General features: G+C 37.2%; 1 protein-coding gene across 7 annotated transcripts in view; it reads left to right on the top strand.

The window, feature by feature from the left end:
- ATXN2 (ataxin 2) overlaps positions 1–24,050 on the top strand; it is a 115,617-nt gene that overhangs the window by 60,918 nt on the left and 30,649 nt on the right. For 5 of the 7 annotated variants that reach the window (XM_059139120.1, XM_059139125.1, XM_059139123.1 and 2 more), the window contains exons 6-14: positions 4,600–4,724; positions 7,037–7,128; positions 8,034–8,231; positions 9,711–9,889; positions 11,729–11,938; positions 14,402–14,584; positions 16,404–16,601; positions 16,965–17,072; positions 17,326–17,396. In XM_059139120.1, the coding sequence (XP_058995103.1) occupies positions 4,600–4,724; positions 7,037–7,128; positions 8,034–8,231; positions 9,711–9,889; positions 11,729–11,938; positions 14,402–14,584; positions 16,404–16,601; positions 16,965–17,072; positions 17,326–17,396 (1,364 nt within the window). The remainder of the gene's footprint in view (positions 1–4,599; positions 4,725–7,036; positions 7,129–8,033; positions 8,232–9,710; positions 9,890–11,728; positions 11,939–14,401; positions 14,585–16,403; positions 16,602–16,964; positions 17,073–17,325; positions 17,397–24,050) is intronic. The other 2 variants (XM_059139126.1, XM_059139127.1) reach the window with 2 other exon arrangements.

Below are 24,050 nucleotides of genomic sequence, written 5' to 3' on the forward strand. Positions count from 1 at the left end.
GGGGGAGAGGGAGAGAGAATCTCAAGCAGACTCCAAGCGGATCGCAGTGCCCAACATGGGGCTTAATCTCATGACCCTGAGATCATGACTTGAATGGAAACAATGAACCAACTATACCATCGTGGTACCTTGAGAAAATATTTGTTTAGTTTTTGAGAAAATTCACATTATTAATTCATCAAAACAGAAGAACAACACATAAGTTTTAAAAAATTGATCTAGAATTTCAGTGTTTGAGAAAACATGATCCCAGGGTCCTGGGATCTAGCCCTGTGTCAGGGTCCCTGCTCAGTGGGGAGTCTTCTCTACCTGTTGCTTGCTCTCTCTCTCTCTCTCATATAAATATAATCTTTAAGAGAAAAAAAAAGATTTAATTGAGAGAGGAAATAGGTAGAGGATTCTGGTGCAGACTTTTCTGGAAGTGCATTTGAGGGCTTCTGATGTCAAGTCTGATACAGATTTTTAAATTTTCATTTATAACATTTAAAAAATTTTTTTTCAAGATTTTATTAATTTATTTGACAGAGATCTCAAGTAGGCAGAGAGACAGGCAAAGAGAGAGGAGGAAGCAGGCTCCCTGCTAAGCAGAGAGCCCGATGTGGGGCTCGATCCCAGGATCCTGAGAACATGACCTGAGCTGAAGGTAGAGGCTTTAACCCACTGAGCCACCCAGGTGCCCCTAACATTTAAAAATTTTTGATGATTTTTAAGTTTCATCTAGTTTTATGTCATTTTGTGGTTTGAATAAATTTAAATTTGTATTTACTAATTTATAGCATGCCACTAGCATTTTATTTCACCACTATTCTAATCCTTCAAAAAGTTCTCAGACAACTTTGAGGGATTTTTTGGAGTCGTAGATGAGCATAATTGAGAGGTAAAAGAGGAAAAGCTAGGAGCCGAACATGCATCTTGTTTCCTGGGTGTGGGCCCTGGGCTACCCACAAGAGGTGGTGCTTTGGCTGAAACACTTCTTTCTGATTACCACCAGGTGTCGCCACTGACCCAGGGTGACGAGACCTCTGCCTAGAATCAGAAGGTTTTGAGAGCCCATCTTCTGTTGGGGGTGGTGACATTGAGGGGTTTGCAGATGTGTGGGTAGGGGGATACTTGTGTATTCTTTCCCCTCAGTCTAGAGATTTTGGTAAACTGAATGTTTATAAGGCAGGGAATGAAGCACATGAATTTAAATATTTATTATCTTTATAATTTTTATTGTTTCTATTTTCTATACCTGTTACTGCTTCAAAAACAGGTAACATTTTCCTAGCATCCTTTTTATATTCTTGCATCTTGCTTTTATTATGCTTTTGTTTCTTGCATAGAGGATAATGGAAAATTAATATACTCTCACATGGCATTGGAAAAATCTGCATGCAAATTCCTACAATTGTAATTAGATTATGGCCAGTTGATTTCTCGAACTTTGCAGAAACTTGGCTACAAACTGTATTATTTAATACCAGCATTGTTTTTTTAAAAATCCGAACATGGAATTTTCAGAATTTACAGCATTAGATATTGGTTACAGTGTAGAATGAAATATCCAGGTCTTGCTTCCTTCTAGCTAATAATAAAACACAGGGTTGACCTGAAATACAGTATTTGTGGCCAGAGTTTCCCTTAGCATCCTGACTGTATAGCCTCGTTTTTGTGCTCCCTCTCTACCTCCGCTCATTTCTTTTTCTTTTCCCCCACATCTTTCTTTTTTTTTTTAAAGAATTTATTTATTTGACAGAGAAAGATCACAAGTAGGCAGAAGGCAGGCAGAGAGAGAGAGAGGAGGAAGCAGGCTCTTTGCCGAGCAGAGAGCCCGATGCAGAACTTGATCCCATGACCCTGAGATCATGACCTGAGCAGAAGGCAGATGCTCAACCCACTGAGCCACCCAGGCACCCCTTCACTCATCTTTAAAAAAGAGACTTTCTTTGGAGGAGGTCTTAAAATCGAGGAATATCATTCTTAATTAAGGGAAACACACCTTTTGTCTTTTCTCCCTCCCCCCCCATTACTGCCTCAAAAGAAAACTATCATGCTAAGTAACAACATGTGAGTAGTTAATTCCTTTTATAATATTGATACTGTAAACAGAAACTTATGATAAAAATATAATGAAAAAAATAGGTTACTTAATAATGTCTTGTTAAATTTGAGAGACAGGGCCGGGGGTTGTGGGGGTAGGGAAAGGAAAAATGAAACAAGATGAGATCGGGAGGGAGACAAACCATATAAGAGAATCTTAATCTCACATAACAAACTGAGCGTTGCTGGGGGGTGGAGGGGAGGGATAGGGTGGCTAGGTGATGGACGTTGGGGAGGGTATGTGCTGTGAAATGTGTAAGCCTGATGGTTCACAGACCTGTGCCCCTGGGACAGGGGTTTTTCCACACTGACTTCCATTCAGGGATCCTTTTTGAGTTTATTTAGAATAACTGATAAAAATATATTTATCAATTTGAGGACAGCTTGGTTCAGCCCGTCTTTCCTAAATATTTTCACACACACATGCACTCACATGTACATACACATGCTTAGTGAGAAAAAGGCAATTTATTTCATTGTGTAAAAATATCTCTTGCTGCTTTGAGCTTTAATTTCTTGGGTAAAGAGTATCATCTTTAGTGCTGGGATTCCATGTAAGTAAATATTTACTGAAGTAGATGCCTTTCCAAGAACTAATGTGATTACAACATAGGATCAGCAGTATAATAGTAATCCTATTGCTTTTTCTTAGAAGATGACATGACTGGTTGGGAATTTTCCTGTAGTGTAGTTTTCTGGAGAAAATAGGGAATTTCAGCATCCTAATGTAAGTTATTATTGATGTTTTCTTGAAGCATTTCATGGTTTTAAAAATAAACTTGGCAGAAATAATTTTTACCAAAAATTTGTCCAATTACAAGGTGGTAGAGAGTATTGCTTAACTTAGGTGAATGTCACAGAAAGCCAAGTTTCTAGGGCCCTTAGTGGCTTCCAGCTGAAAGTGGCATTATGAAGACAACACCAGTCTATTAGAAGCTCTTAGAGAGCTTTACCAAAGTACAGTAACCTTTCAGTGGATGCTCCATCCTCCTTTAAGCTGAGGCCTGCTGTTCTTGGGGATTCTCCTTGGTACGCTCTTCGCTTTTATAATTGCTAGCAGCAGAAGCCATGCTGTTGGTAGAGCTAGTGACTAAGCCCACAGGTGCAGTTATGCTTTTATTTCTTGGTTTGCATGTACACGCCCATCTACCCCTACTTTAGGATGAGAGGAGGCAAGAGCTAGTTAGGTTTGTAGTACCAAGCTGGCTTAAGTTTGCTGGCTCAAATTTTTTATTTTGGTTATCACGTTGCCCACTAGGGAACCAGTGACTGTTAACAGAAGTCATACCAAATAAAAGATCCCTCTGGAATTGTCTCTATTAAAAGAGCCACAGTTTTTGATTCTTCCCTTCTTCCTACTCCTTGGTGGCCACTTATAGTATGGTGAGGGCACTATGACTGGGAACTAGTATCCTTTGACAGAGCCAGATCAGCAGAAGTATTATCCCCTGGCCCTGTGCTTGGTGATACCTTATGGGCCCAGCCATTTAAATGCAAGCCTGTATCTCCAAAGCATTTTCTAATACTGTTGTTAGCCAAGTAGATCTTTACTTAGCTGGTCCTAACACCCACCTAGAGAAAAATTTTCTTTGTTGGATAGCAGCTATGAGATATTTCCTATCAGCTATACATATTGATGCTCTCACAAGCTACTGCTTCTCGGTAACATTAGAGAGGAAGAGAGGACACAATAATTATAAGTGTTGGTGGGAAGTTCAGGTAGATAGACCTGCCTCCTGAACCTTTTGGGGACAGGTGACACTGTAGCGCCTAAACTGTGTAACAAAGTGGCTATAGGGAAAAATGGGTTTTCTGAAGGATTTGTTCATTTAGAATGGCTTCCGTTACTAATGGCAAGATTATGTTAGGATACTGACCCCTGCATATAGACATGGCTTTGGAAAGTTAAAATATCTGCACATGTTTAGATATAGGAGCTCTGAGCTTTTATTTAATTACTGGATCTGTTAAACCAAAAACATCCCATTTTATTTATTTATTTATTTTTAAAGATTTTATTTATTTATTTGACAGAGAGAAATCACAGTAGGCAGAGAGGTGGACAGAGAGAGAGAGGAGGAAGCAGGCTCCCTGCTGAGCAGAGCCCAATGCGGGGCTCGATCCTAGGACCCCGGGATCATGACCTGAGCCGAAGGCAGAGGCTTAACCCACTGAGCCACCCAGGCACCCCAACATCCTATTTTAGATGGGTTGATAGTTTCTGGGTCACTTCTGAAATATAAAGTAATTATTTTTAATATAATTTAATGACCTGTGTGAATACATTAAAACATTTCATGTGGCTTAAAATTATATGAGAAGAATATACCTTACTCAAAGTGTTATGAAGATTATTGTATTAGAGGCATTATACATCTGAAAGCATACCATTAGTGAATGTTACACCTTCTATATCATAATTATTTTTAGCATATCTCTGTTGATAATTTATGTGTGTATATTAGAGTCACCCATTGTCTGGCTATATGATCTTTCAGCTAAGTCCATCCTTTGCAGATGCTTTTACTGACTCTGCTATCAGTGCTAAAGTGAATGGTGAACACAAAGAGAAGGACCTGGAGCCCTGGGATGCAGGTGAACTCACAACTACTGAGGAACTGGAGGCTTTGGAAAATGATGTAGTAAGTAAAGTGTTTTTGCTGAGTATCAGACTGTGGTCATGTGATGTGGTGTGATATCATTTGGTTTTAATTTAAGTATGTTGTCATCATTCCGGTGGGTACATTTAAATCAGCAGTTTTTATTGTCTATATTATAGAGACCTCCCCCAGGCAGTAAATTTAGACAAATCTTTCTTTGGGATGCTTATGAATGATTTCCATGTTTTTAAATAGATCATAATCAACTTACAAATTTAAGTTGGGAAACATGGGAAAGTGGAAAAACTGGCATGTTTTGTTTTGAATGCTTTACAGAATGAGGCAGCCTAAGGAAATTAGTGTCTTAATTGACTCTTGACCTTTCCTAGAGGTAAGACTCTTGGGCTTCTTATATGAGGAAGACGTACTCACTATTAAGATATATTGTTAAGTTGCATTAGAAATAAAGCAGTAAGTAGATTTCTTGGTCTTAAAATTAGGACCATTCTCCACAAAAATTAATTTTTTTTTAAAGATTTTATTTATTTAACAGAGATCACAAGTAGGCAGAGAGGCAGGCAGAGAGAGAGGGGAAGCAGGCTCCTTGCTGAGCAGAGTGCCCTGGTGCAGGACTCTATCCCAGGACCCTGAGATCATGACCTGAGCCGAAGGCAGAGACTTTTTTTTTTTTTTTTTAAAGATTTTATTTATTTATTTGACAGACAGAGATCATGAGTAGGCAGAGAGGCAGGCGGAGAGAGAGGAGGAAGCAGGCTCTCAGCTGAGCAGAGAGCCCGATGCGGGGCTCGATCCCAGGACTCTGAGATCATGACCTGAGCTGAAGGCAGAGGCTTTAACCCACTGAGCCACCCAGGTGCCCCCGAAGGCAGAGACTTAACCCCACTGAGCCAGCCCGGTGCCCCAAAAATCTGCTGTTTGTTTGTTTCTTTCTTTCTTTCTTTCTTTTTTTAAGATTTTATTTATTTATTTGACAGAGAGATCACAAGTAGGTAGAGAGGCAAGCAGAGAGAGAGGGGGGAAGCAAGCTCCCCGCTGAGCAGAGAGCCTGATGTGGGACTCGATCCCGGGACCCCGAGACCATGACCTGAGCCGAAGGCAGTGGCTTAACTCACTGACCCACCCAGGCACCCAAAATCTGCTATTTCTAAAAGCTTTTTAATGTGTATTATTTTTACTTTTCTGTTAACACATCATATATAAAACAATGCTTAGTAGTAAAGACTATCATTAGGATTCTATAAATTATGTGAAACATAATTAGAATAAGGTAAAGAGATAGAAAGCAAAGTCTTTTGCCAAATATGAATGTTTAGGTACCAAAATTTGAATCGGATGAAGAATCTTCCATTGACTGTTGTGGAGAAGTCTTTATAACAAATCTGTTTTTAGGGGCGCCTGGGTGGCTCAGTGGGTTAAGCCGCTACCTTCGGCTCAGGTCATGATCTCGGGGTCCTGGGATTGAGTCCCACATCGGGCTCTCTGCTCAGCAGGGAGCCTGCTTCCTCCTCTCTCTCTGCCTGCCTCTCTGCCTACTTGTGATCTCTGTCTGTCAAATAAATAAATAAAATCTTAAAAAACAAAAACAAAAACAAAAAAACAAATCTGTTTTTAATGTTTAAGTCCAGCTATGAAACTGAAAATATATAGGCAGAACATCATTATTCATTTTCAGACTTTTATTAAAGAATTCAATATAACCTAATAGAGAGGTTCTCAGGTCTATGCACCACGTCACCTACGTAGGATACAAATCAGGTACTCCTTTTTTACTGATAGTAAGGTGGATAAACTGTTAAGTTGCCAGAGAGCATTCTGACAATATTTATAAAAGTTTAAAACACACCTATAGTTTGTCTCACCTCTGAGAATTTACTTTTGTCTTGGTATATCCATAGGACTTGGAAATAATGATGTGTAAGGATTTTTTTGCAGCATTATCTCTGATAATGAAAAATTAGAAACATCCTGTCCATCAGGAGGACATGAGTTAGATTTATTGTACTTCCATTCAGTTGAAACACTGTGGTTCCACTATAAAGAATGGCATTCTGGTATGGAAAGGTACTTAAGACTTATTAAAAGACCAAGCAAGTTATAGAATAAGAAGATCCTATTTGAATTAAAAAGGAACTTTATCTAACTGATCATGTTCTTAATGAATGCATAGAGTGCATCTGGAATTATGCCCAAGAAGTTAGTAGTGGTTAACTGTTGTGTATAGATTTTGCTATTACAGATGATATTATTAATGTTAGATACTGATTGTGCTTGAGTTAAAGCAATTTCCATGACAAATACTTTGTCATTTTGAAAAATGCTTTATTTTCTTCTAGTCTAATGGATGGGATCCCAATGATATGTTTCGATATAATGAAGAAAATTACGGTGTAGTGTCTACATATGATAGCAGTTTATCTTCATATACGTAAGTTTAAAAACCTGGCTTTTATTTTAGTACATTTGTCTTTGACTTTCATCAACTTATATTAGGATGTTGAATAAATTTTTCTGTTGGATTTTTTTTTTTTTTTAAAGATTTTATTTATTTATTTGACAGACAGAGATCACAAGTAGTAGGAAGAGAGGCAGACAGAGAGAGGAGGAAGCAGACTCCCCTTGGAGCAGAGAGCCTGATGTGGGGCTTGATCCCAGGACCCTGGGATCATGACCTGAACCGAAGGCAGAGGCTTTAACCCACTGAGCCACCCAGGCACCCCTGGATTTTTTTTTTAATGTATTTTATTTAAGAGAGGGGGAGAGGGGCGGGGCCAGAGGAAGAGGGAGAGAGCGAATCTTAAGCGGGTTCCATACCCAGTGTGGAGTGTGACATGGTGCTTGATCTCACAACCTTGAGTGGATGATCTGAACTGAAAACAGGAGTTGTATGCTTAACCGACTGAGCCACTTAGGCGCTCCTCTGTTAGATTTTAAGTTAAACAGTTATGTGAAAGAATTAATCCTGTTACTACTTAAGCTGATAAATTCTCTTTAAAACAGGGCATAAATATAGTTTAGTTTACCTGTATTCTAATTTTATGCTCTAGATAAATTTTGTTCTTGTTTTAAGTTGTAAAAATTCTTAAGTTTGCAAGTGTACATGTTATGGGAGAATAGTTTATTTAACCAGTTTTGGAAATTTATATTCTTCTAGGGAAAAGTGAAACTTTTAAAAAAAATTTCTAATTTTGATTTATACATGAGTAGATCACTCTAAGTGTTTTATATTTTTATCAGTCTTTCAAACTCTAAACTCTTAATAGTTGATTAGGACAGATATATAAACTGTGCCTTCAAAATACTCACTTTGCTCCTCCCCTCCTCTTGTTTCAGGGTACCCTTAGAAAGGGATAACTCAGAAGAATTTTTAAAACGAGAAGCAAGGGCAAACCAATTAGCAGAAGAAATTGAATCAAGTGCCCAGTACAAAGCCCGGGTGGCCCTGGAAAATGATGATAGGAGTGAAGAAGAAAAATACACAGCCGTTCAGAGAAATTCCAGTGAACGTGAGGGCCACAGCATAAACACTAGGTATTTAAAGGAAATCATGATGCAGTATTTTGGATACACAACTCAAGGTCTGTGTGAGAAGGTGTATTATTATTATTTCATCTTCCTTTAATGTAGCTTAGGTAGAGAATGCAAGGGGAATTGGTTTAAGATTCTTTTAGAGAAAAGATTGTAGTAATTTTAGAAAATATTTTTTGAGCATCAGCTCTGTGAAGCCAGGTGTTAGAGGTACAGTGATGAGCAAGCCAAGCTGTGAAGGAGCTGCTTACAGAAAAGCAATCAGGTGGGGGGATGCTGCACAGAACATGATAGCAGTTCAGTAGGATTTGCTGGATTAGAGGTGTATTCAGAGTGAGAAAGAACTAGCATGTATCCAGTGGGGTCAGAGAAAGCCTCACAGAAGAGAAATTTTGTGATAGGATAGTAGCATTGTCTGCTGCCCATCGAGAAGCAAGAGAGAGGCATTCCTTGTATGATGAAAACACATGTGAAAGAACCTGGCCAACTGAGGATAAGGCTGGTTGTTTCATCTGTCTGGCATATGGGTGATGTGGAGGGTGCAGTAGTGGCAGCTGGTGATAGGAACTGAGGTCCTGAAGGGTTTGTGTCCTGTTACAAAGCACCCTGTAGGGAGCGGATGGTGTGAACGAACTCTGGGACATTTGAGAATTGGCTGAAACATGGAGACCAGTTAGTGTATTGAAATTGTTCAAGTGTGAAAACTTGGTAACCATCTAGACCAGGGCTGGTGAGAGAAAGTTAGAAAAATCATGGGTGAGCCTGAGGTTTATTTGATAAGTTGATTGGTAATTGTACTGGAGATAGAATGGAGATAGAATGGAGATAGAAATGGAGATAGAATGGAGATAGAAAACAGAGCAAATTTGAGGGGAGATAGAATGAGCCCTTTGTTAAATTTATTGCATTTGAGGGGCTTGCAGGTCTTTAATTTATTTGTAAACGTGTTGAGGAACAAGTACTACATACCTGGTGGAGTAAGATACAGATTCTTTCTTGAAGATGCAGCTTAGAGTGATGGTTTGAATGAAAGTGTTCAGTTGGAGATGTTGAGATTGTGGGACTGGAGTGCGGATTTAGGACTTGTCAGCATTGCTGATAATTGAATGAAAAAAACAATGAATAGGTATAAAAAGAAGAGTTCCAAGAGAAAACAAAGCAGAGAAGGCCAAGGACAAAGAAAGTCTTAAGAAGATGGACCATATTTGATAGACTCAGCCATTTAGAGGTGAAGTAGGATGAGAATGAACACAAATCTGTTAACCTTTTTGCTTAGGAGGAGAATCTGAGAGAAAGGAAAGGCCAGAGGCTAGACTTCAGGGTAACATGGAAGAATTAGGGGTGTTAGGGAGTGAGATATTTTGGTTTAGTGTTTAACCTTTTTATAACAAGCATTCACTTCTGCCTAAATTATTTTTAGATTTGTTTCATTGGCCTGATATCTGTTAGGATAAAATAATTTAGAGAATCTCTCATTTTCAGGGAAAATAAATATATTCCTCCCGGACAAAGAAATAGAGAAGTCATATCCTGGGGAAGTGGGAGACAGAATTCACCGCGTATGGGCCAGCCTGGATCGGGCTCCATGCCGTCAAGATCCACCTCTCACACTTCAGATTTCAACCCGAATTCTGGTTCAGACCAAAGAGTAGTTAATGGAGGCAAGTATTTTGACCAAATTTGTCAATGTCCTCAATCAAATATACAGTTTTCTGAATATTTAAGTTTAACATAATTGGTAAAAGCATGCACATCTTCAGTGTTTTCTGTGGAGTAGTTTTTACTTCAAAACTATTTAAAATTTGCCTTTGTGGATATCAAATTAGTAGAATTAGTATAAATCATTGGCATATATAGTATTTAGTGTGGTGAAATACTCACGTGTTAAGATAAAGTGCTAAATTTAACCAAAGATAATTCACTTGGCCAGAAAACACTCCACATACAAAGAAATTGGAAACTTTGGATAGGTTCTCAATTTAAAAACCCTGTATGATAAAATTACTTGAACGTAGTTTATATGGGAAATCCTAGTTTGTGTGAAATGCTCAGTAGTTAACACAGATTAAATTCCTTAACTGTTTGCACGTTTATACTCTGCTTATTTCAAGAAACAATTTGAGGTAATTTGCTATACAAGACATGACCAAGAGTCATATGAAGAAGATGAAGAAAGAAAAGTGCTTAAAAAACAATAAAAACGACCGGTTTTTGCAATTAATCATAAGTACAGTGAAAGAGACTTGCATCTTCAGGAGGAAGATATTTTTCTACTCTACCTCTAAATCTAAGATTGAATATAGCTCATAGGTCATGGATCTTTCATGTGAGTCAGGGATACTGGACGGAACTGCTATAGGCAGTACGGAAATACCGTAGCAGAACTATGTTTATAACCTAGGGAACAAAGTGGACATTCAGTTTAAGATATTTAGGTTCAGAAAGTTAGAAAAGTAGAGAACACTTAAGTTTCCAATTTCAGTTGTTTCTGTTGAGTCTCCAGAATTCCTCTCCAAATAAACACTCTTGAGTATTTTCTGTACTTAGTATTGGGGGTGAAATTTCTTTGCTCTCTGAGTAAAGAATTTTAGATCATGAACAGAATTTTCAAGGAAAAAACATGAAGGGGGCTAGGAAATGTGTAATACTCAAGTGTGTGGAACCCTGTGGAGAGGAGACCTGGACTGTTTTCCTAAGATTAAGGTAAGTGATATGTAATGTTACACATTAGCTGTATCTTGACCTGTGCATATCCATCAGTGTCAGCTTATGTGGTGATGACTGCTTTCTAGTTGCATTGCTTATTAAGCAGTCACTTAAGTAAGTGTTAACTGCATAAATTAGCAGGTCTCCCCTTTTTTTCTAATTTGGTAAGGTTAAAATGATTTTTGAAAAGGCAATGAATAGTAACCTTTTTTATGACGCTAAAAAATAGAAGTAATGTTATATTTCTACTAAATGGGCTTGCTTAATGAGATTTAAAACTAAATTTTACCTTCAAATACAAATTAGATGAGAATCACAAATGGTTATATAAAAAACAGCATTTTTAACAGGATATAATAGCTCCTGCTTATTTTCCTGTTTCAGAAGCTAAAATTAGTAAGTAATCTTATTCCTGAGTTTTGTCATTTATTGTGTGAAATTATCTAGTTTATGTTAATACTCCTTTTAATAATTGGTTATTGAGAAACAGTTACAGAAGCAGGATTAATAGGCAAAGTCTTAACTGTCTTCTTCAATAGTATGTGTAGATCCTAATTAACCCTTTGGGAACGTATGTTCATTTAAACAGACTTAATTTTAAGGAGGTTAAAGTAAAATGTGAATTTATGTCAGTTAAGTTATGCTAAAACTTATCACAAATCAAATGACTGTCCTCAAAGGGTTAAAATGTACAAGAAATCATTTTTGTCATTTTACTTTTTTTTCTGTTTACTTTTTTCCCTCATTTTTTTCTTTAGTTTTTATACTTTCCTTCATATCATTTGTTCTGTCAGGTGTTCCCTGGCCATCGCCTTGCCCATCTCCTTCCTCTCGCCCACCTTCTCGCTACCAGTCAGGTCCCAACTCTCTTCCACCTCGGGCAGCCACCCCTACACGGCCGCCCTCCAGGCCCCCCTCGCGGCCATCCAGACCCCCGTCTCACCCCTCTGCTCATGGTTCTCCAGCTCCTGTCTCTACTATGCCTAAACGCATGTCTTCAGAAGGTACAATACCACAATTTGTTCATGTTTTTGTTTGTCTTTGTTTAACTCCTATGTGAGTTTATAATTACAAAATAGTTTCCTCTTCATTATTTAGTAGCCTATAATTTCCGTGTTTTAACTTTAGTTTATTAAAACTATTTCTATTAACCTTTTGTTCATTGGAGAGAAATTTGATAAATGCTCTGTGAAGCTATGAACTATCCTGGATTATAAGAATGGGGGCTTATCTCTGCCTGGTAAAAATGATGTTCCTTTACAGCCCCAGAAGGTCTGCCCCAGGTTTTTGTCCCTCTCAATATACAGTATAAATAGTGGTTAATGATAAATGATGAACTTTCTTCACCAGTTTTGGACTTACTGTAGAACCTTCATTTTATAGCTCTTTGGCCAATGTACTCGTGAACCTACCTGTTGGCCATAGGCAGTAATGGTCCTTTTTGAAAAGAACATTCCATGCAGCTGCCTTTGTGTGACTACTCTTAGATTATAATACAGAGATTTGTTTTATGTTTGGGGAATTTAAGAAAATTAGCTTTGTAATACTTTCTAGTGAAAGTCTAACCTGGCAGTCTTTGATCTAAAATAAAACATTGTTGTTAAAAACCATTTGCCCTTGTCAAAAAAAAAAAAATGCTGTAATTCTCATGCAGTGTTTGATGCTAAGTCTACCGTTACTACATATCAAATCATGGAGGTATTGTAGACAAATGAGACTTTTAATATAAATGCAGTGAATATGGTAAAAACCTATTGTCTGAATATGTATTTTTGATATTATTTCAGGGTATATATGTTTACATTTTAGTCCCGATTTATTCATTAAAATCGTAGTTGATAGAACTTATGCTGAGATTAATACAGTTTTCTGGCATAAAGTTCTTCCCTGCAGAAAACCCACGTTGGCCGCTTTTTAATAAATTGTTGCCATCCAGGCAGGAGGGAGGTCATGTGATCCTGACTAAAGTGGCTGACCTTGAACAGCATGTTGCACTGATTTTCAAGGTGACTTCCTTGCTAGAAAGTGCTTGTGATGGTGGCCACTAAGTGAAAAGTTAAAATCTGTTGTGGTATTTGTTGTGGTTCATGTTTGAGTAAAGCAGGACTCAGTGAGTATGAACGTCTTCACTATAGTAAATTGTACACTGCTTGTAAGAGGGACCGTTCACGTAGAAAATAAACCTTCTGGGTATTCAGAGCTGCTACATTATCCAGTTTTTCTTTTTAACTGATCTGAATTAAAATGTCTTCCAGTCATGTAGCTAGGTGAACTTTAAACGTAGAACTATGAAATTCAGTGGTTTTCTGTGTTTAATATGGGAGAGTATTTTGTATTTTATGTATTACCAAAAAGAATGAAATTTCTTTTAAGTTAGAGTTTGATTTCATTGAGCTATGCCAACTGGCTTTCTTACTCTTTTTCTCTACGTGGGTATAAAAAATTTATGATATGCATATACCTAATTCTTAATTTTTTTTATATAAATCACCTCTCCAGTTGAAAACTATAATATATAACATTAATATTTCTTTTTAGGATTGTGTCCATGATTAAATTCCTACTGAGGGTACAAATTTATTTGACATTCTTAAGATTTTGGCAGGAAGGTAAGGGTGAGAACCCTTGGCTATGACCTTAAGGATGAGTTTTGCTGAGTATTAGCACTGTCTGGCTTTTCTACTGAGAGCCATTCTGTCTACTGATTTCACTTGATTGATTGTTTGAATGCAGAGTAGACTTCTTTAGAAATAGAAGGCACTAATGGGGTGACAATTAATGATCTAGAATTTTTGATGATTCATGTAGTGCACATTTCTTCTCCAAATGCCAGTTATTTTAGTCTTTCAGGTCATGCCTTAACAGTAGAATTTTCAGCTTATAGCCTGTTCAGCCTGAGAAACTGCTTACAGGTGAAGACTGTTTTAAGGCATGGGTTGTAAAATTTATTGCCATATTTCAATAATATAAAAGTATATAGGGATTAAGAGTCTGTTTCAGAATCTTCTTCTAATTTTAGAAATAATAAAGTTTGAGGGGGAAAAGCAAAAAGTATGTGGTAAAATAAGACTGATCCTATCATGTAGCGTAACTTCTGTTAACATTTTATAATATATTTATTTTTATATGCCCACAAGTAATGAATATAGATGAAACAAATGAATAAAAATTTTTGAAGAGTTACAACATCTGTTTGATTTCCTGACACCAACTTCATCCCTCCCTTTCTTTAAAAAACAGGGAAATAATATAAAATTTATTTATAAAACCTTTTGTGGCATTCCACAGAATAATTCTGAAGGAATATGGCCAAGAATACGTTTTTCTGTTTTTGTTCTTTCTTTTATAACCAAGGAGAAGCTAGAGAGAGTGTGTGTGTATGCGTGAATAGGGTCTGTGTAGTTAGCAGAAAAGTTGTACTGATGGACGTTGAAGCATTTATGTGATGTTCACTGTTCCTTTCTTAGGGCCTCCAAGGATGTCCCCAAAGGCCCAGCGACACCCTCGAAATCACAGAGTTTCTGCTGGGAGGGGTTCCATTTCCAGTGGCCTAGAATTTGTATCCCATACCCCACCAAGTGAAGCAGCTGCTCCTCCAGCAGCAAGAACTAGTCCTGCGGGGGGCACATGGTCATCAGTGGTCAGCGGGGGTAGGTAACACTTGGCTCGGGGCATAATGACAGTGGACATTTTGTAACTCTGCTGTATGTAAGAAGGGCTGAGTTCAGTGTATATATTAAAATTATTGGAATAACCAGGAATTGGGAAACCTATATTTTTATTCTGGTTTCCACCGCATATTCACCATATGTTAAAGCAAACCATATGATCGTTCTGAATTTCAGTTTTCTCAATGAATTAGAGTAATTTTTGCCTGTTCTACTTTATGGACTTGTGATAAGATTCATATGAGGTTCATAAGTTCAGGAATATACATCATAGTTCTATAGAGTACCACCCAAATATAAAACAAATAAAGTATGTAACATAATATGAACAGACTGTATTTCCTGTCTTCTTAGCCACAGACACTTACTTTGGGCTTACAGTGCTGTGTATTCCTGTAGCATCTGTATATGGTACTAATTCCTGATTTTATTTCCCTAATAAAGAATATCAATACATGATGGGCCCAAGTTTTACCTGTGATAAGCCTGAAGAATGTGCTGACAGCAGCTATAAAAGTATAAAAGATAAATAAAAAGACTAACTGTAAGCTCAGTCCCAAACTGCTTTTGCTACCTAATGTTTTGCTTCCATGATAACTGTGGAGAGTTAGAACATGCAGTGATTGTGATTTTTAGTCATAGTCTGTCTTAATCAGCAGATAGGATTTTTAAAAGAAAAGATCTTCAGGCTTAAACAAAAACATACCTAACTCTCTAAACTTCATCGATACACATTGCTCAGCATCATGTATGCATAATTTTATGGTCAGTTACTTTGTATATTCTGTTTTCTTCTTTGGTCTTCAAGGAAGACCAAAAGAAGTTAGGTATTAGAAATTAGATATTTTATTAACATAATCTAATTAGAAATTAGGTGTTAATTATTAGAAGGAAATAATTCACTTAACAAGAAAATAGAATTTCTAAAAATCTTTATTTCTTCAGTTGTACCATTCATCATTTGACATTGCTTAGAGAATTTGGAAGTGAATTTTGAGAGTAACAACATAATAATAGAAGTGAAAACAATAACTGTTATTAGGAATACATGCAGGGTGGTGTTGCAGTTTTTTTTAATACTAATTAGAAAAATGACAGTTGTTGGATAGTTTCCTTCCATGATCCTATGACTTAAGAAAGTAAAGAACCACTAAATTGTAATTAGAACCATTTTCTTTAAACCGTTGAATCTGAGTTCTACAAATGGGTTTTTAATGGATTAAGAAACCTAACAGTTGTTTACTTGAGGTCAGGTGGAACAGGAACCCTGGTGAATTATCTTCGGCTTTTGGCTAAATTGGTTCCTTGATTTTCTTAGTTCTTCTAAAGTGCCTCTTGAGGTGGCTGGAAAGAGCATACAGGATTGGCTGCAAGCTGCCAAAAGGTGTTTGAGTTTATTATTTGAAGGAGAAACAAGTAAGCCTTTTTCTTTGGGATCTGCCACCCCACTGTTAAAGAAACACCTCACTTCTTAGTGGAGAATGTTGCTGTCTTCATCTTAAAAAATGGGGTTTATCCTGTCTTAAAATCCAGTTTCTAATTTCATTTAAAGTACTGCCTTTTGGAATTAATCTGATCTATTTAGTTATAAGAAAGAACTGCAGCTGTACTTAGGTGTTAGTAATTGCTGTCATTCTTCAGCTATTTGTGTTTTCAGTTACCACCACTGTGGGTGACGGGATAAAGAGTAATAGGGATGGTGGTTGACCAGGAGTATTTTACCTAAATATTCTAAGAAGCCTCTTTGAAGAAGTGACATTTGAGCTAAGAATGTAATGGATCAATTTTCTCTTTCTTGTAGTTCCAAGATTATCCCCTAAAACTCATAGACCCAGGTCTCCCAGACAGAACAGTATTGGAAATACTCCTGGTGGGCCAGTTCTTGCTTCTCCTCAAGCTGGTATTATTCCAGCCGAAGCTGTTGCTATGCCTGTTCCAGCCGCTTCTCCTACACCTGCCAGTCCTGCATCCAACAGAGCTGTCACCCCGTCTATTGAGGGTATGTAAGAAGGGGCTTCCGGCTCCATGTCATTTGTGAAGTTGAGTGTTAAAAGTGTTACACTAATATGAAAAATGCTGTATTTATTCATAGGTATGTATTTGAGTGTAAATTTAAAATTTGTGTAAATGAAGTATAATACAGTTTTATATTTATTCTTGAATGTCTGTTGTTACAAGGGTTAACATTCTTAGGTAGCGAATATCAATATAAATAAAGTTGTTGGTGTTTCATTTGTCTGCCAAGGGAAAAGCTTCTGGTTAAATGGAAAGTTTTTTTTTCACAAACCATAGGAAATAAAAATTGTTGAATATCTCCCCATTTTACTTTACTATTATTTTTTTTAAATACGTATTTTTTTAGCTAAGGATTCCAGGCTTCAAGATCAGAGGCAAAATTCTCCTGCAGGGAATAAAGAAAATGTGAAGCCCAATGAGACATCACCTAGCTTCTCAAAGACTGAAAATAAAGGTTAGAGCTTTAAAAAGTCTTTCAGTATAATTACAGAAATAGGAAGGAGATGTCTAAGCTCATGCTTAGTACAGATTGGTTTTGGTCAACACTTTTTCTTAGGATTATGCACATTTTAAATGCATAATTTGACAAATATCAAAATCTATAAATAATATATTGAATAAAAGCTTATTTTTATTTCCAGTATCTCATCCTAAAGAATTTTAAAGATTTGCAGTGAATTTATATTTAACAGTTTGTAATTTTATAGGTATATCACCAATTGTTTCTGAACACAGAAAGCAGATTGATGATTTAAAGAAGTTTAAGAATGATTTTAGGGTAAGTGTTGTTATTGATTAATGAATTAGAACTTTAAAAATGAATAGTAAACATGATTACAAATTTTTAGATCCTTCATTTGCAAAAATGCGTTATATGCATACTCGGAAGCAGTGAATCATGTCTGTAGAAAGCTAAACGTTCTTAAAGTTGTCTTTGTGCTTTAAAATTATTTATTGTATTTACTTACTTTTAGAGAGAGAGAGACCTTGCGGGTGGGGGGAGGAATAAAGGGAGAGGGGGAAGAGAGAATCTTGAGCAGACTCTCAGCTGAGCAGCGCAGAGCCTGACTCAGGGCTTGGTCTCATGACCCTGAGATAATGACCTGAGCCGAATCAAGAGTCAGTTGCTTAATGGACTGAGCCACCCAGGTGTTTCTGCTTGTGCTTTTGAGTAGGTAACTAAATCAGCACCTCGAGAACTATACAGATACCAAATGAAAGAGAATATAATTTTGACATTTAAAGTCAGCCATAACATAAGTTATTATTGGATCCCCATTTGATTACTTTATTCAGTGAAGAGTAGAGCAAAGCCAGGGTATTAATTATCTGGTAGGGCTAGTGGGAGATGTAATGGACCCTGGTGTTCTGGATAGTTGCAGATGTACACTTTGTACACAAATGTATTGTGGTAGAAATTGGTCTTTATTTATTTATTTATTTTTAAAGATTTTATTTATTTATTTGACAGAGATCACAAGCAGGCAGAGAGGCAGGCAGAGAGAGAGGAGGAAGCAGGTTCCCTGCTGAGCAGAGAGCCCGACGAGGGGCTCGATCCCAGGACCCTGGGACCACGACCTGAGCCGAAGGCAGAGGCTTTAACCCATTGAGCCACCCAGGCGCCCCAGAAATTGGTCTTTAATACCAGTTATCTGTCTTAGGACTCCGAACATTCTCCCATCTTTTCTGGATGAACACTGTGTTCTTTTGTACACGTTTATTATAATACACTTTGTATATCAAGTCATTTTGGGACCAATGCAAGAAGTTCTCCTGAAACTTAGCTTCTTAGAGGAAAAGATCTGATTATCAGCCTTTGGAAAATATGGTTGACTTAAGAGATGAATCAGTCAAAGGGCAGCTTTGTTATAGTCTGTGTTAGCTTCCTAAAAATTAATGATTTTTTGGTGATATATGGCCTTTTGAGTCTGGCTTCTTTACTTAGCATAATATTTTCAAAGGTCATATTTATTGGCACCATTCAAAATATTACATACCACATTTTTTCACAATTTATCTATTCAGCTTTAATGCTGTTAGTGATTATGAACTTAAATTTTAATTTTTTAAGCCATAGATAATCCATGGACATGATATGGAGAATTACAACCAAATGCCCAGATAGCCAGTTTAATATGTCATGTATTCCCAACACAATTAAAGCTCTTTTATGTACTTGGTCTCCTCAGCTGCATGCTTCTGCCAGAGGGGAGGGTTTCGTTTCTGTGCAGTTCTTTACACTGCATCTGAATAGATTCCTAAAGAATAGATGATACTATTTTGCATAATCTTCCATTTGACATAAATGAGCTCGTATTAGGTATTGCCTATTCCCTTTTATTTTCTCACATTACTTTTTAGACTCAAGCATTCAGTCCTTTCTTATGTTGAATTTATCATGTTATGAAGGAAAGAAAATTTTTACTCTGAAACATATGGGTTAGTAGTATCAGTCTTACTGAGATAAAATTTACGTGTCGTACATTTTAGCCATACAAAGTGTACAATTCAGTGGCTTTTTATATATTCACAGATTTAAACGACCATTACCACAGTCAGTTTTAGAACATTTTCTTCACCCCCAGAAGAAACCCCATACCCCTTAGCAGTCATTCCTCTTTTGCTTTTAAACATCTCTCCCACACCCCTTTCCTTAGGTCCTAGACAGTCTGCTTGCTTTCTCTCTGCAGTTAGTTGCCTCTTTTGGACATTTCATATGAATGGAATCTCATGATATGAGGCCTTTTGAGTCTGGCTTCTTTACTTAGCATAATATTTTCAAAGGTCATCCATGTTGGAGCATCTGTCATTGCTTTTTTTTTTTTTTAAGATTTATTAGAGCACATGAGAGCGTGCGAGCAGTGGGAGGGGCAGAGGGTGAGGGAGAGAGAATCTCAAGCAATCTGTCTGCTGAGCAGGAAACCCAACATAGGGCTTGATCCCACAACCCTGAAATCAGGACCTGAGCTGAAACCAAGAATTGGTCTCCTAACCAACTACACCACCCAGGCACCCCAGTACTTCATTGCTTTTTAATAATACTCCATTGTATGAATAGACCACATTTTATTTATCTATCATTTAATGTCTCTTCGAGTTTTTCCCATATGTTGACTGTTACGAATAATGCTGCTATGAATATTAGTATAGTTTTTGTTGTGGACATATATATTCATTTCTTTCGGGTGTATATACATAAGAGTAGAATTTCTGGGTCCTATGGTAACTCTGTCTTAAACCATTTGAGGAAAATTTCCAGACTGTTGCCAAAGCAACTGGAGTATTGTGGTTTCCATCACCAGCATATAAGGATTTCTGTTTCTCCACATCCTTGCCAGCATTTGTTATTGTCTCTTCTGTTGTAGACATCCTTATGGTATCTCATTGTGGTTTGATATTGGCTAACAATGTTGAGCATCTTTTTATGTGTTCCTTGGCCACTTATAAATCTCTTTTAGAGAAATGTCTATTCAGATCCTTTGCCCATTTTAAAATCTGAGTTGTCTTATTATTGAGTTCTTTATTCTGTGTACAAGTCTCACATGAGATACATGGTTTGCAATTTTTTTCTACTGTTCTGTCAGTTGTCTTTTCACTTTCTAGATGTTGACCCTTATCCCAAAATTTTTTATTTTACTGAAGTCCACTTTATCTCTTTTTTGTTGTTGTTGTTGCTTGTGCTTTTGGTGTCATATCTCAGAAGCCATGGCTTAATCCATAGTCATAAAGATTTACTCTTATTTTTTTTCTAAGAGTCTAATTTAGGGCTTTGATCCATTTTGAGTAATTGTTATATATAGTGTGAGGTAGGCTTCCAGATTTACTCTTGTGCTTGTTGCTCTTACTTGTCCCAGCACCTTCTCTTTTAAAAGATACTGAATTGGGGGTGCCTCTTGGTGGCTGAGTTGATTGGTTGTCAGGTTCTTAGTTTCAGTTTGGGTCATGATCTCAGGGGTCATAGGATCAGTCAAGCCCCATGTTGGGGGATGTGGAGTCTGCTTGGGATTCTCTCTTTGCCCATCCCCCTGCTTGTGCTTGCTTTCTCTCTCTCTTTAAAACAAACAAAATCTTAAAAAAAAGAAAAGATACTGAATTGAATAATCTTTGCATTCTTGTGGAAACTCTCATTACTGGGTTCTGAATTCTCTTCCATACATCTCTCTGTCTTTACTTATGTCAGCAACACACTGTCTCAGAATTAGTGTTTTTGTTTTGTTTTGTTTTGTTTAAGGTGGGGAGGGAAGGGAGAGGGGGAGGGAGAGAGTCTTAAGTAGGTTCTATGCACAGTGCTCCATCTCACAACATAGGGCTCTATCTCACAACCCTGAAACCATAACCTGAACTAAAATCAAGAGTCGGGTACTTAACCAACTCAGCCACCCAGGCACCAATAGAGTTAGAGTGGTTTTTTTTTTTTTTTTTTTTTTTTAAGATTTTTAAAAATTTATTTGACAGACAGAGATCACAAGCAGGCAGAGAGGCAGGCGGGGGGTGGGGTGGGTGGGGAGCAGACTCCCTGCCAAGCAGAGAGCCCGATGTGGGGCTGGATCCCAGGACCCCGAGATTATGACCTGAGCCGAAGGCAGAGGCTTTAACCCACTGAGCCACCCAGGCGCCCCTAGCGATAGTGTATTTTTAATAAGCTTGTAACTTCATTTAGTAGAAAACATTTTGTTTCTCATGTTATCAGTTCACAGTTTTCTGTAAATCTTCTTTAATGCTTGACTCTTAAAGTCCAGGTGGTTGTAGGATTAGAACACTACCTTTTTAGGAATTCTAATCTATTACTATTGGGAGCCTGAAAATTTTAATGTAACATTAAGTCTTGTATAAGTAACTTTTTTGTCCATAAAGGAGTTCTGAAAAGCAAGGAGATGGTATTAAAAAATGTCTGAGAGTGAACTTTATACTTCAATTAGGGTAAAATAACATTAGTAGTTTACACATTGAATATTACCTATGTATCCTATGCTGTCTTAAATGCTTATGTGATCAATCTTTTATTGTCCTATCATCCCTTTGAAGCAGCCTCTATTATTATTTCCAGTGTGTATATTAGGAAACTGAGGTAAAGACAAATTAAATAATTTGCCAAGAATCACATGGTTAGTAAAAGATAGGCCCAGCCATTTGTGTGTTTAAGTTTCTAGTAGTGCTTTGGATAGTACCTAACACATAGGCTGTACTCTGCTATTCAGTGAGTGAATTATCAGAGCCGTCCTCATAGTATACACGTGGCCTCAAACTATGTGATTCACGGAAATCTCTAGTCTTTCTTTGAGACAGAGGTTAAGAGTACTCTGTGGTTTTCTTTTTTCTTTTCGTTTTACTTGACAGCCATCTGCAGGATCTAATATAGCTATGTGCACGATGCTGATAACTTTATTTGTGTACGAATTCTAGTAATTTGATCTGTACAGATTAACAGTATGGGGTTTGGAGGTAAGTAAACGTGTCTGATTTGAATCATTCCTTTACAAATACCCTGTGTGAAACACTACCAAGCTGAAATGGGATTATTGTAGAACCAATTTCATTGTTCTCATGAGAATTAAATGAGATACTAATGTGAAGTGTTTAATATAGTACATGACACATCCAGTATGTATTCAGTGAATATTAATTCTTATTAGCAAAAAAACAAGACAAAACAAAACCCCAGTGTTTTACTGGCAATCACTTGTCTTGTTTGTTAAATCACATAAGAATTTCAGTTTTCCCATTAAATGTCCATACTACCCAAAGCAACCTAGAGATTCAGTGCAGTCTCTATCAAAATTGCAATGGCATTTTTCACAGAAAATGAACCAATAATCCTAAAAATTGTGTTACTGTAGTATATTTCAGACAGCCAAAGCAGTCTTGAGAAAGAAGAGGAAAGCTGGAGGCATTATGCTCCCTGATTTCAAACTATATAATAAAGCTGCAGTAATAAAAGTATGTTCTTGGCATAAAACAGATACACAGGTCAGTTACACAAAAAATAGAGAGCCCAGAACTAAAGCTATGCACATATGGTTAATTAATTTATGACAAAAGAGCCAAGAATATAGACTGAGAATATAGACTGAGAGGCGCCTGGGAGGCTCAGTTGATTAAGCATCTGACTGTTGATTTCGACTCAGGTTATGATCGCGGGGTCCTGGGATTGAGCCCCATGTTGGGCTCCATACTCAGCAGGGAGTCTGCTTCTCCTTCTGCTCCTCTCCCTGCTCTCTCTCTCTCAAATAAAGAAAATTAAAAAAATAAATAAATAAAGCATAAGGAAGGGCCAGTATCATCATTAAATGGTGTTGGGAAAACTGGACAACCACATTTAAAAGAATAATACTAGGGCATCTGGGTGGCTCAGTTGGTTGAGCATCTGATTCTTGATTCCAGCTCAGGTCATGATCTCAGGGTCAGGAGATTGAGCCCTGCATCAGCTCCCCGCTCAACGCAGTCTGCTTGGGATTCTTTCTCTATCCCTCCACTCCTTCCCCTGCTCACATGTGTGCTGTCTCCTTCTCTCTCAAATAAGTAAAATTTTAAAAAGAATAAAACTGGACTGTCTTACACTCTACATAAATATTAACTCAAAATGGATTAAAGACTTGAACAGAAACTCCTAGAAGGAAACCTAGGCAGTGAGCTCCTTGATGTTGGCAGTGATTGGCAGTGATTTTTTTATTTAAAATCAAAAGCAGAAGTAACAAGAGCTAAAATAATGCACAGTGAAGGAAACCAAAATGAAAAGGAACCTACTACATGGTGGAAATATTTGCAAATCACATAGCTGATAAGGATTTAATATCCAACATACAAAACTCCTGTAACTGAGTAGCGCACACCCCCTCCCCAAAAAACTGATCTAAAAATGGCAGAGGATGTAAATAAACACTTTTCCAAGAAGACATACAGATGGCCAATAAGTCCACGAACAGGTGCTTACCACTAATCACCAGGGAAATGCAAATCAAAACCACAATGAGATATCACCCATACTTTTGGAATGTCTGTTACCAAAAAAATTTAAGAAAATAACAAGTGTTGGCTAAGATGTACAATTTTGGTAGAAACATAAATTGCTGTAGGTGCTAAGAGGTTCCTCAAAAATAAAAAAATTAAAAATAGAACTACCATATGATCTAGCAGTTCCATTTCTGGGTATTTATACAAAAGGAATGAAAATACCAACTCAGAAATATAGCTGGATCCCCATTGCATCATTGCAATCATTGTATCATTATTTATAGTGGCCAAGACATGAAAGCAACCTAGGTGCCCATTGATGGGTGAATGGATAAAGAAAATGGGGTGTGTATATATATGTATATACAAATACATATACATATTTATGTGTATGTAATATAGATACAGGAATATTGAGGCATAAAAGGGAGATCCTGTCATTTGTGACAACGTGGATGGACTTTGTGGTCACCATGCTAAG

Source organism: Mustela lutreola, chromosome 11 (assembly GCF_030435805.1).
Source record: "Mustela lutreola isolate mMusLut2 chromosome 11, mMusLut2.pri, whole genome shotgun sequence".
Taxonomy (NCBI): Eukaryota; Metazoa; Chordata; class Mammalia; order Carnivora; family Mustelidae; genus Mustela; species Mustela lutreola.